The sequence below is a fragment of the Amblyomma maculatum genome, chromosome 4 (genome assembly GCF_055883805.1).
Source record: "Amblyomma maculatum isolate TAMU_Amacu chromosome 4, ASM5588380v1, whole genome shotgun sequence".
NCBI lineage: Eukaryota > Metazoa > Arthropoda > Arachnida > Ixodida > Ixodidae > Amblyomma > Amblyomma maculatum.
This window is the reverse complement of record NC_139347.1, coordinates 45,065,696-45,078,850: the sequence shown is the minus strand read 5'-3', so window position 1 is coordinate 45,078,850 and position 13,155 is coordinate 45,065,696. Positions and strand designations below refer to the sequence as shown.

The window sequence follows — 13,155 nt, the reverse complement described above, 5'->3', positions numbered from 1 at the left end:
CACTGTGCCCTTCACACCATTCCTTGGAGCACTTGTTCTGCCTCCTCCTGAAGATCCTCCGCTTTTTTCAGTAGCAGCAGCTGTAATAGGTAATACACTTTGATGGGGGTGCAATACAACAATGCCCGTGTCCTGCGCAACGTCAATACACTTTCAAGAACCCCGCTAAATTAATAAAGAGCCCTCCTCTTTGGAGTCTCATGGCCTGTGCTCAGTGATACAGTTGTAGAGAGGAATGGCACTGTCTAATTTCTTCTGAAGCAATTCCCCATGTAAGCTGAGGAAACTGTTGCCCTGACCCTTATGCTGCAGCGAATGCTTTTGAATAGATAGGAACGAGTAATAATGCTAATGTGTGCAAGAAAGCCAGCACGTGATGCGTGGTTCTATTTCCTCTGGCTCAGTTTTGGATACCGATGACTTTCATCACTGTCCGTGCACTGCTCGCGAGCATTAAAAATGTCTAATATGTGAAATTGTTGTGACAGCACAAGACAAGACTGTTTAGGCCACCAACAACATACAATACTAAACATGGCCTTCTGGTTTAGGATCCACTTTGTGCTTTAAATTGTAATACTTGCAGGGAATAGGTGCTATGCACAGCCATTTTCTATTTCTAAAAGCAAGCACAAGGTAGGTCGAGACATGTTGTTCATACCTTGGCAGCAGCAATAATTTGGCGGGCTTGCCTACGAGAGATAGGGCCCACTTTCTCTACCAGCACACCTGCATCAGCACAGGCGACATCCATTATGGAGCGAAAGCCTGCCTTGTGAAGCTGCCTGGCACGACCCTGAAAAGAAAAACAGCTGTTGTGAAGCATGTCTGTTGGAAGCAAACTACCTATGCATACTTATGCATATGGCACTCGTGATGGCCTCGCTGAAAAGGACACCTTGCTACCAGTTTGAAGTGAATGCCTGTATATTTTGTGAGCACTATCAAAATGAAAAGGGCAAAATAATGCACTTTAAAGCGTACGGTATAACCTCAATAATGCGGATACTGGGCGCGAGGACATACCATGGCACCACCTCTCGGAAGCGCCCGCGTGACGAACTAAGTGGGATAACGTGCTTTGAACTGATGCTGTAGGACAATTTCCTAGACAGTTCAGTTGCGCGTTGGTTTACTTTGTTTACTTTCGTTTATTTATTTTACACATTGGTCTAGGCTGTATAAGCTTAATTTGAGATAGTAGAGCCATTCATTCGGCAAGAAAGAACTTCACCGTATCAAAGTTACCGAAGTTGGTGAGCTTTGACGTCGACGTGCACTGGCTGCAGCATTGCTGTTGCTATTATCGTAAAAAAAAAAAAAAAAAGCCCTGAAGCTGCCATGCAAGCGGTCATTGAACAGGTAATTGGATTCATCCACAAGATCAGCGGAGCTGTCAGGTGCCTAACAGATGCCTGATAGACCTTGGCAACAGCTTAAATAAAGTTCAGCAGCCTCAACAATGCAAAATCAAAAAGTGTAATGCTGACACTCGAAGCGGCAATTCGCCTGCTCCCTTGAACGCAGTGGAGCAGACAAGTTTTACTGTGGGGAAGTCTTGGATTAATTTGTATAGCAAGTGTGAAGTGTGTTCCACGCAGCGAACTCTTGTGCACTACGTCATTGGTGCCCTTGGTTCAAGCGGATATTTGTTTTCCCCGTGCAAAGTAGTTTTTAGAGCGCAGCTGTTTGGCGCCCATTCCTGGGTTTCGTGTCCGCGTCGTCGGCCTGGTAACCGTTCCGCCCCCCTTTGATTTCTGAGAACACGAGGAAAGGAGGGGGGTGTCGCCGGAGGCAGCGCTAGCAGCGACTGATGCCGCTGGCGAGTCAAGACAACGTGCTGCGTAGAACGCCTGTAGCCGCCATGCAGAAAGAGGAGGAGGCCCCCCCCCCCTCTTCCCGAGTGGCGGCAAGGGTGCTTTCCGAAACGCCGGCTCGTTAAACGGTGCGTGCATCCCGTTCTCATGGACCCATGCACTGCCTCCCGCAAACCTCCCAATAAATGAATTGCTCTCTTCATTTCTCCCACCACAAAGCTTCTTTCATGACAGCCAAGAACTGTTAGTGGAGTGTTTCCTGAAAGAATACGTGTGAAAAAAAAAAAAAAAAAGTCTGTAATTGTACATATGTGTCCTGTTCGAAATATTTGCCTCAATTTATCGAAAAGGTGAAACAGCTGATGAGCTGCGCTCAAATTTTGCATTAGGAAGTAACGCAATCGTGGGCAATATTTTGTTTGTTTTTTGCGCATACCTCAACATATCACAACATGCATGTAATGCTCTATCTTTCCTTTATTCACGTATTCTGTCATTTGAAATCACTACAGCACTGGAAACGCTGCCTGAGACAACTCTGCATGCATACCACTGCCCGTGGTGGCAGAATCTTCTAGTTCATTTTAGTGAAACTTCTGTGTCAACGCCTTCATTCTGAAGAATGAGACCTTCTGGCTTTCGCACGACTCTTCACTATTCTGGAAAGGTACTGCTCCGTGATGAAACCAGCATAGTTTCCATCCTTCCAGCTATAGGATCGTTAGCTTCACAAGTGGTAAGCGCAAACGCACGCGCCGTTCCTCCTGTCATTCATCGGTCTGTTTAGTGCCAACTCCACGTATGGACGAAATCTTTATGAAATGTCTGCTGCATACATTAGAATGACCACTCGCTTCTTTACCCATTCAAATCTTGATTAAGGATGATATGTGAGCTTATTTGTCGAGTAGCAATGGGAGCTTGCACCGGGTTCCGTCACGTCCTGGTACAGAGCAGCAACGGACTGTAGCGACAGCTTAAATAAACTTCAGCAACAATGCAAGATCAAAATGTGCAATGCTGGTACTCATTATCAACCAAAACTACAGAAATAAACGCGACTGCTAGCTTTTAAAACATGCAAATTCAATCGAGCGTCCTTTCCAGTAGCAGTAAGAGGAGTCACGTGATCCCACTTGCTCCCCTAGATCAACACTAGCGCCATTCGCTCCTGTGGTGGCGCTCGCGCCCAATAGTGGTGTTGTGAAAGACAGTCATCCGAAACAAAATCCGTACATGGAAGCATCGGAAACTTGCCCACGCAGATCTGTTTACGCCTCATGGTATTTATTTACGGCTGCGCGCAACTAGAGACAGCACTGCTGGTGACATCCGTGCTGTGCTTGGTGCTCGAAAGTGTAGTCGCACGAGTGTGCATTGGGAACACCAGAAATTTCTTCACATTTCATTTCATTTCATTTATTTGTCCCTTAAAGGGCTGAAGGCATTACATAAGGGGGGGCATAAATACAGGTTGGAGGGTAGTAGCAGAGAACACAAAAGAAATAAAGGGGGAAAAATACACGGGGTACCAAAAAAGTGTAAAATAATATACAAACTAAAAGCAAAAAATAAATATTCAAAAAGAAAACAAGGAACAGTTGGCACTTCGGTGTCGCAGTATGAATATGTTTATGAGAAGTGATTAGCCAGTTTCTCGCAGAAAAGGCGGCGATCGGAGCATGTAATTACGTTGTCGGGAAGGCCATTCCAGAGCACTATGGCGTCGGGAAAAAATGAACTGCTCATTGCGGAGGTGCGGGTTTTAATGCGTGCTATTGGGTTACTGTGGTTTAGGCGGGATGACGTACGTGGGGGTGGCTGCAGCAACAAATGTCTTGGTGAGCGATAAAAGAAAGAGTGAAAGAGGCATAGCCGGGAAATAACACGGCGAGTGTGCACAATGCAGTCTGCCCAAGGAATTTTACAAATTGATGCCAACCAAAGTCTCGTCGAGATTCAGCTGTATCACACAGCAGCTTGTACAGCGCAACAGTTGCAACAGATAACTTGCATTTTTCTCAGTTTCAGCCTAGTTGGTCATTTCGAAAAAACACTCCTCACTTGATGAATGATAGCTTAGTCTGCTAAGTCCCAGTGCCACAACCATGATCTTGAAAGTGAAAGTTTTGGACCCAAAGTATCTGGCCTGGCATCAGCAGTAAGCGGGAGTCTCGAGCCAGTGTTACCAGAGCTAATTAGACAACTTGGGCTAATACAGTGTCTATGAATCAAGTTTATAGGCCTCTGTGCAGATAACACAAGCTGCTGCCTAGTCACTGTGGCATTGCTATTTTTAGTAACTTTCGCAATGCGCACAGCCTGTAATAGGCATTTGATGCAGAAAGTATGTTTCTAGGTTGAGGCATCGCAACGTGACCATGTTTGGATGCACTACATAAAAACCACCCATGAGCACTTTACCAGCTGAAAAAGCATGTGCACTCACCTTCCTCACGCTCGGCAACTCCATGAGAGGCATCAGCTCCATTGTGACGCAGTTTGAGAGGCGCTCTGTGAACTCTGGCAATAGCACCCTGTAGGCCCACAGCTCGGGTAGTTCCTGACGTGAAGGGAAAAGCACTGCTGCAGTTTGCGGGGCACACTCCATTCCGGAGGGTTATGAAGTGGCATTAGGACTTGCACGGGACACAACCGATAGATAAGCAGGTGGATAAGATTGCTTCCCCTTATTAGCATACAGCCAGCTGCAAGACCTTCTCTTCAGACAAGGCTTTTGTATCCTACAATTTTCCTGGCTGCGCTGCCAAGCTATTGAGGTGAAATGAGATCTAGCTCACATTTCTGCTGTCTGGGCATGTGAGACATTAAAGGAAATGTGGCTGTGGCACTCGGTAACAAGCTGACTGTTCAAAGATCTGCTGGGTGTTCAGCTCAAGAATGTTTGCTACAGCTTCGACTATAAGCGGGTGTCACTGATTTCTGTGATGTTGAGGTCGACAGCAAATTTTAGCAAGTCTGGCAACATCACACGAGTATGAGATGATTCCAATTAAGTGAACAGCGCAATTTACACATGGCTCTAAGACCCCAACACGATGGTGCAGCAGTTACGGTGCTTGACTACTGTGCCCAAGGATGTGGTATTGAATCCGGGCCATGACGGCCGCTTTTCGGTGGCGCCGAAAAACGAGGCATCTGTATGCTGTGCAATGTCGGTGCAATGTCGGTTTCCGGAGCCCCCTACTACGGCATCTCTCATAACATGAGTCACTTTGGGGCGTTAACCCCCATAAATTCATTATCATCATCAGCAGCCTGATTATACCCACTGCAGGGCGAAGGCCTCTCCCATATTTCTCCACTTAACCCGGTTCTGTGCTAGCTGCATCCACTTGAACCCTGCGAACTTGTTAATCTCATCCGCCCACCTAACTTTCTGCCGTCCCCTGCTACGCTTTCCTTCCCTTGGAATCCAGTTTGTTACCCTAAGCGACCATCGGTTATCCTCTCTTCGCACTACATGTCCTGCCCATGTCCATTTCTTCTTCTTAATTTCCACTAGAATGTCGATAACTTGAGTTATTTCTCTGACCCACTCTGCACGCTTTCTATCTCTTAATGTTACCCCTACCGTTTTTCGTTCCATAGCCCTCTGGGTTGTCCTCAACTTAAGTAGAACTCTCTTGGTTAGCCTCCACGTTTCAGCCCCATAGGTGAGTACAGGCAAGATGCAACTGTTGTATACTTTCCTCTTGAGCGATACCGGTAAGCTGCTAGTCATAATCTGCGAGTGCTTGCCAAATGCGCTCCATCCCAATCTTATTCTTCTTGTTATTTCCTTTTCATGGTCCGGACCTGCGGTTACTACCTGTCCTAAGTAGACATATTCGCCTACTACTTCCAGTATTTTGCTACCTAATGTAAACTGCTGTTCCTTCCCGAGGCTGTTGAACATTACCTTAGTCTTCTGCATATTGATTTTCAAGCCTACCTTTCTACTTTTCCTGTCTAGGTCATCAATCATTATTTGTAGTTCATCCCCCGAGTTGCTTAGCAAGGCAATGTCATCAGCAAATCGCAGATTACTGAGGTATTCTCCATCTACCCTTATCCCTAACTGCTCCCATTCCAAGTCTCTGAATACTTCCTCTAAACAAGCTGTGAATAGTACTGCGAAGATCGTGTCTCCTTGCCTAATACCTTTCTTTATGAGAATTTTGTTACTTTCTTTATGCAGAATTATGGTTGCTGTACAGCCGTTATATATATCTTCCAGCACTTTCACATACGGCTCGTTTACCCCCTGATTTCGCAATGCCTGCATCACCGCCGAGGTTTCAACTGAGTCAAATGCTTTTTCGTAATCAATGAATGTTATGTATAAGGGCTGGTTATATTCCGAGCATTTTTCTATCACCTGATTGATGGTATGGATATGATCGATAGTAGAGTACCGCTTCCGAAACCCTGCTTGATCGTTTGCTTGATTGCAGCATAAATTAAACCAAACCAAACACAGCTCTAAGCACTGGTATTGTGCACGCAGTGGTACCATGGGGCTGTTTCTTTAGGCCTTCCCCTACAATGCAGTGAAGAAAGAAAAATTTAGGGGGACGCTCAAGCTACGTTGTAAGAGTAGACGCAGTAGGGCCTTTGACACCGCCTTTTCGTTCTACAAATTTTGTAAATATTTTTTGTTCAAGTTGGTTTTTGCGGACAAGGAGGTGTAGTGTAGTAAGGTGGAAAATCGGGCAAGCAGAATCTGATTCACGGTGAAGTTAGCGTAAAAAAAAAGGACCAAGGTTAGCCTTCGCTTTGTATCTTTCTCCGACCTTGGTCCTCGTTTTTTATGCTAACTTCACCCTGAAGCAGTATGTATATGTCATCAGTTTGAATCGCTATCACAAACTAACTTGACCAGCAGATGGATCCTAAAAGGGAAGAGAAATGGTGTGACACCACCCTGAACACTGAAGTAAGGTTGCGTCACAATTTTGATAAAAAATCACGCATGTATTTTACACGACACATTTGGAACGATGCTAAGTTTTCCCCCGGCCATAGCGACAGGAGAGGACAACACGTACAGCGCAGAAAACAAAGTCAAGAGAACAGCTGTACAGCTTTGGAAAAGCAGCTGAAGCAAGCAGAAAGGGGACGCACTTTTTAATGATCACTGAAGACATGGGACTAGAATATGCCTGGCAGAAGCAACTACCAAAGCATCATCATAAAACTTGACGTCCCATTTGCAACAAAGGCACATGACAACGGCCACAAAGCCTGCCTTCAACACACAAATGCAACAAGCTACTTTTTTTGTTTTTTTCTTTCGCAATTTGACTAGCGTGAAGAGTGCTGCAGGTCGTACCTTACAGAAGTGGGTCAGCGCGGAGGCGAAAGTGGCCGCCGATGATAGCAGTGTCTGCACTTGCCCTCGGTGCTCCTTGTACTTGGCGGCCACTTCCCAGACACTTCTCTGGTGCCACAGGTCGTTCAGCTGCATGGTCTTGTAGAAGTGCTGCAGCAGCTGTTGCTCGCTTGTCTGCCGAGAAGAGCAGGAAGAAGACAAAACTGCTGCTAACTGGAAACTGGGAAGCAAAGACCTGCTTCTCGAATTTTCGCATACAACTGCCTTTGTGCTAGCCTGCATGGCAATCGATAAGAGGCAGGCAGAGACCCTCAATGGCCGGAAAACAGAAAAGGAAAGAAAAAAATTGATAAAAAAGACAGAAAAGGAAAGCTGAACATGACATCTAAAAGGTGCATCCAAGATGAAAATGTGCGCATACTGCATGATTTCGAGGTATTTAGAGTGGCAGAGATGTAAAGAATAAAGCCTCCAATGATTGCATTTGCTTCAAAAGGGAAGTCAATAGGTCTACTTTATAATTTCTACCATAAGGAGCACTTCAGAAAGTGGATATTTTATTCTGATCCTGGTACAAAGTGTTCTGTTTTGCAGCACTCGTTCCTGTGTTCCCTTGACTGTTTGAATCTTTTTTTTTTCTGTTTCTTTTTATATGAACTGACAATAACCCAAACTGCGTACAAACAACACTCTTTTTCCCTCATCCACTATGCTAGGAATTCTAACTCAATATGTTGCCCCGCTTCTCAAAAACCAGTAACGGTTCCAGCTTTGGTCAGCCAGTTTCATAATAAGCCCCCTTATTCATTCAGTCACTGCAGCATATCCATGAAATAATCTTTTCAGGATACCCTCTCCCTTTCTTTCTGGACTACATATATGTGGCGCCAGCAAATAATTCTGCACTGAATGTTTGAACCCGACACGAGGGCCTAGAACAACTGCTATTACTCTCGTCGTGCAGGAAGAGCAGGGAGCCATAGAGAAGACCATGAGGTACTGCAAAAGGCTATCAGAGCTACCTGTGCCAGTTTATCATGCATACTTCAAAGAAATTACATCACCCCATATTTCACAATAAAGTCTTATTCATAGTATATACATAATGTTGCAATTGTCCAAGTACAAACAACTGACGAGCTCAGTTGTATGACATTGAGTGTATAAAACCACAGTTGTCTCAAGTCACAGACTACGGCAACCTTGAGGCATCTGGTAGCATACAACTGTTGCATGGTAGCCCAAAGAGTGACTGTCCAAAGCATTCAAAGTAACGCTCCGTTAAATCAAGTCAATGGGGCCATGAAAAATGTTTGAATTAATTGAATACAGCAAGAAAAATCAGATCCAGGCAAAATATTTCATTGCAAGATCGCACTGCGCATACACCATGCTTCATCCGGTCATCGCATTTTGCTCCGCATGGGATGACATCGTGAGACGCTCGCAACTTAAAGCAAGCAATTAAAAAACATGTTACAATAGCAGCAGAGATCAAAAGCAAAATGGTACTCTGTCCTGCTCTTCCTCACTCGATTGTGGCCTGAATGACTTGTAACAAATCTGCCAAGCTGTATAGTTTTGAATTCTACAGCATGCGCACGTGTCTGAAATCATTATTGAAATTAATAATTCGTTTATTATCTACAATAATGACAGTTGATTAATAGTAATAATAATTATTACAATAATAAAAATTAATAATTAAATAAATTATTGAAAGTTGCTCTCTGTACATACCACTTGTTCGCGAGAGTGACCGCTAACGCGAATGTGCCGGGCAAACAGCACTCGATTAGAATTTAGCAGCATAGCTGATTTGCACAAAAATTAACTCTTTTTGATGCGTGGGGTCCCGTGCATCCTGCTAGGAACAGGCACCGTCATGGGTGTATACTACCTGCCGCTCATCTAAAGCTGCCTTACATGCCGCTAACAGATCAGCAAAATTTTTTTCTGATTTTTCTGGTAATTTTTCTGAAAGCTGACCTTACAGAACAGTACTTAAAATAGCCAAGATGTTGGTAACCTAACCTTCTAGGCCAAGGCACACCATTAAAATAAACAGTGCAGACCACTGTATCCAAGATTTCAAATTACCAGAGTTCGAATTATCGTCGTTTTGCCGTACATAAAATTCAACAGATGGGAGACATAATGTTGTCTACAGTTGAGGGGCTTTTCTGGTTGAGGGGATTTGCTGGCTGGTATGGACACCCAGTTTTCCACTGTCATCATGTGAGAAAATGTGCCGTACACTAGAGAGCACTGCCAATCTATGAAAAAATGCGTAATTCAGTATGCATGAGAACTCGCACAATCTGTACACAAAACTGTTTTTGCTGGAATCGTAGCACCCACCAACACATATAGCATTCAGTGAAGTTGATGCCCAGGCTCAAAGAAACACCAAGGACAACACCAACCAATTAGTGTTCTCAACTCCTAGGTAAAGATCTATCACATCACTCTTTCTGGCTATGAGGCAAGGATCCGCGCCCAAAACATCAATGTTGACTTGACAAAGTTTACCGTGAATCCAGGCAGTGCTTGGCAACACCTGTATTTTACGTTTTGTTTGTTTTTTTTCCACATTATAGAAGCTCCATTTTCAGCTAAAGTGGTTGACTCAACACAGTCTACCGTGAATCCAGGCAGCGCTTGGCAACACTTGTATTTTATTTTTTGTTTGCTTGTTTCCACATTATAGAAGCTCCATTTTCAGCCAAAGTAGTCTTTGTTGTTAGATTGTGGCAACCTATCAATGCAGGCCAACTTTAAGGGGGGATGCGGGGATCAGATCGCGAAAATCGCGGAAAAAATCGATTTTTGAAAAGTGCGCTTTTCGGAATCTACAACATTATTTCTATGTTGTCCTGAAATATTTCACCAAAAAACAAACTCTAAGTAGTCTAAATAAATATATTTATCGGTGCCGGCGTCGAGATATTCTTCCCGAACCGCGAAAAAGCTGCCAAGTTCACGGCATGACTGCTTGACTTTCCCGCCACGGAGCGCCGCCATTTTGGCATCGTTGGAAAGCCCGACTCTTCAGCTCTTTGTCCCAACCCCTCCCTCCCTTCTCCGCCAGCTAGCAAGCGCACAAAAAAGGAATATCCGCAAGACGGCAGCACGAAGCAGCCAATGAATACCGCGCCCCGATTGGCTCTGCGCCGCGACGTGTTGCTAGGCGCCTCCTCATTGGCTGATGCCGCGGCAATAATGGCAGCCAGCGCAAGGAGCGTCTGCTTTGTCCGCCGCTGGAAAGCAATTCTTTTTCTTGCGTTTCGAGTCTTCGACCACGTGCAATGGATCAGCGAACGTTCGAAAAGAAGTTCCGGACAAAGCATGCTTACGGGAAGCGAAAACGCAAGCCTGTTACAGCAAGGAAGAAGCGGCGATCATCAACAGGTGGTTCTACCGAGCCGAGCGTCCGTTCGGAATCGGCGGAGTACGCGCCCAACGTGCTACGCGATCTCTCTCCCAATGTGCTGTGCGATCTCATGCCGAGTTGGGCACCAGCCAGCGATTGTGAGAACAACCAACAACGTGCTGCGCTGTCGAGGCACGGGTGCAATGTTACTTCACCAGCGACGATCGACATGCCAGTGAGCGTCGCCGCACACGTGCGTCTCGCCGTGCACGGACGTGCCACTGCAAGTTCGTCGGGTGAGGCACCAGCCAGCGAAGGTGAGACGGGCCACGATTTCTCGCCGTTGAGCCGTGGGCGCAACGTTAATTCGCCGGTGAGGATCGACACGCCAGTGAATGTCACCGTATGCGAGCGTCCCGGCACAAGCTCGTCGAGCGAAGTGGTCTTGCAACAGTCATCACCGCCTGACTGCACAGTGGAGACACGTTTCCGCGATGTGTTTTTCAACTCCAAAATGTGTCCACAGCCGACAACCGCGAGTGAAGGCAATCCTATGCCATCGACGAGTTACGGTGTTCGCGGGCGCGCGCTCGCTTTCGCGGACGCGCCGGCGGCCGAGCCATCGACGAGTTACGGCGATCGCGGGTGCACGCTCGCTTCCACGGACTCGCCGGTGGCCGATCATCGCAGTGACGAATATTCATCCAGTGAACGTCGCACTATTCAAGCTCACCTCAGAACACGATTTGTGTCCGCGGAAACGGCAAAGGTGCAAGCATCGAGTGTTTGCGAATCGCTTCGCGCGGTTTCAGCTACGGAGCGCAAGTTTGCGCTGACTGACTCAAGAGAAGATGCCATTTCCGCACCTCCAGAAGAGGAATTTATGCTTGTGCAAGTAGCAGCCTTGAACTCGCTGATTAGTTCCATGCTTTGCCCAATTTGTCATCAGCCTGGCCTAACAGTGCATCGGGAAACTAAATTAGGGCTAGCTGTGAAGATGGTACTTTCGTGTATTTCCTGTGGTGCCCTCCAATCTGAATGGTCTTCACAAAGGCAGAGTGGTTCTAGAGCCTTTGATATCAACATCAGATCAATTCAAGCGATAAAGAGCATTGGTAAGGGACCAACTGCTCTCAATGACTTCTGGGCCACCATGAATGTTTCACATAGAGGATTACACCACAAAACATATGAGGAGCATCTAAAAAAAACTTTCAAGCCTGCTGCAGAAGCAGCTGCAAACAACATCTTTGCAGATGCTGTAGAGGCAGTGAGAAAGGTGTACACAGAAATGGAAACTACCTTTTCGAAGAATATTACAGTCGTGTACGATGGTACATGGCTGACACGTGGCCACAGTTCTCACACTGGCGTTGGCTGTGTAATTGAGTTTCATACAGGGCTTGTGTTAGACTGTGTGGTTCTCTCGAACTTCTGCCTTGGGTGCAGCAGACAGCCAGCTGAAAGTGACCCCACTTATGCTGAGTGGAAGCAACAGCACCAGTGCCAGAAAAACACTGATGTGAATTCTGGACGAATGGAGGTGGAGGCTGCACTGCAGCTGTTCAGGCGCTCTTTGAGCAAGAATGATCTCCGGTACACAAACATAGTCTGTGATGGGGACAGCCGCATGTTCCGCACTCTGTGTGACGAAGAAGTTTATGGTTTTGTGCAGCTCTCCAAAGAGGACTGCATAAATCACGTGAAAAAACGGATGGGTGCTGCACTTCGCTCCCTGGTCAGCAAGGCTAAAAAAGGAGAGCCACTAGGTGGAAAGGGGGGCCTGACACAGCAGCTGATGAAAAAATTGACTGACTACTATGGCCTCGCTCTGCGGAACCACTCAGAAGTTGAAGAAATGCAAAGGGCAGTAATGTCGACCTATTATCATGTGACGTCGACGGATGGTGAACCCCATCATGAGCTGTGTCCCCCTGGCCCCCTCAGCTGGTGCAAACATCGATCAGCAGAGGCAGAAGGACAACCACCACCCCCTCACAAGTACAAGTTATCACCGAAGGTCGCTGAAGCACTTCTGCCAGTGTACCAGCGCCTCTCAGACCCTCAGTTGCTGGCCCGGTGCAGGGGAGGCAAAACTCAAAATGCGGCTGAGAGCCTCCATTCAGTGATTTGGTCACTATTATCGAAAGACCAGCATGCCTCACTGTTCGCTGTGGAAACAGCAGTGCACGAGGCGATTTTGAAGTACAACTCAGGCAATCTGAGAGCATATTCAAACCTGTGCACAACATTGGGCCTGCGCCCTGGAGCCCTTTCTCTTCAGCGGGCCGCCGAGAAAGACTCTCAGCGCATTAAGAAGGCGCACAAAGCCCATCTTTTGAAAGGACAAAGGTCTAAGAAATTGCCTGCTGCCAGAGACATGAAATTTTACAGTGCAGGAGCATTTTAGACAGTGTGTGCCAGTTTGGAACTTTCGAGCTTGTTTTCTCAAAACTTCGTTTTGAACTTACCACCTTGCTTGTGGAAAGCGCAGCATCGCAATGGGTGCATGGATTTTTATCCCGTTTGTCTTGTTGTAATTGCTGAAATGTGCTTTACATCAAGACAGTCTCAGCTTTGCTATTTAGGCTCACCATTTTTTTATTACACAGTAATTAGAGCACGATACC

At 46.2% G+C, this 13,155-nt stretch overlaps 2 protein-coding genes across 2 annotated transcripts in view; one reads left to right on the top strand and one right to left on the bottom strand.

The window, feature by feature from the left end:
• Nucleotides 1–2: 2 nt before the first annotated feature.
• The window catches only part of mus301 (mutagen-sensitive 301), a 39,754-nt gene continuing 26,601 nt past the window's right edge, over nt 3–13,155 (bottom strand). The window contains exons 15-18 of the mRNA XM_084601288.1: nt 7,153–7,326; nt 4,267–4,380; nt 662–796; nt 3–80 (exon numbers count right to left, since the gene is read on the bottom strand). Coding sequence (XP_084457414.1) covers nt 12–80; nt 662–796; nt 4,267–4,380; nt 7,153–7,326 — 492 coding nt within the window. The 3' untranslated portion in view covers nt 3–11. The remainder of the gene's footprint in view (nt 81–661; nt 797–4,266; nt 4,381–7,152; nt 7,327–13,155) is intronic.
• LOC146190904 (uncharacterized) lies at nt 9,936–13,043 on the top strand. The gene has a single exon (XM_084601287.1). The coding sequence runs from the start codon at nt 10,461–10,463 to the stop codon at nt 12,933–12,935; it is 2,475 nt and encodes an 824-aa protein (XP_084457413.1). The 5' UTR covers nt 9,936–10,460; the 3' UTR covers nt 12,936–13,043.

Bases quoted from the DNA above. Each gene is read 5' to 3' on its own strand.
- LOC146190904 (XM_084601287.1), top strand. From the start codon at position 10,461: ATGGATCAGCGAACGTTCGAAAAGAAGTTCCGGACAAAGCATGCTTAC.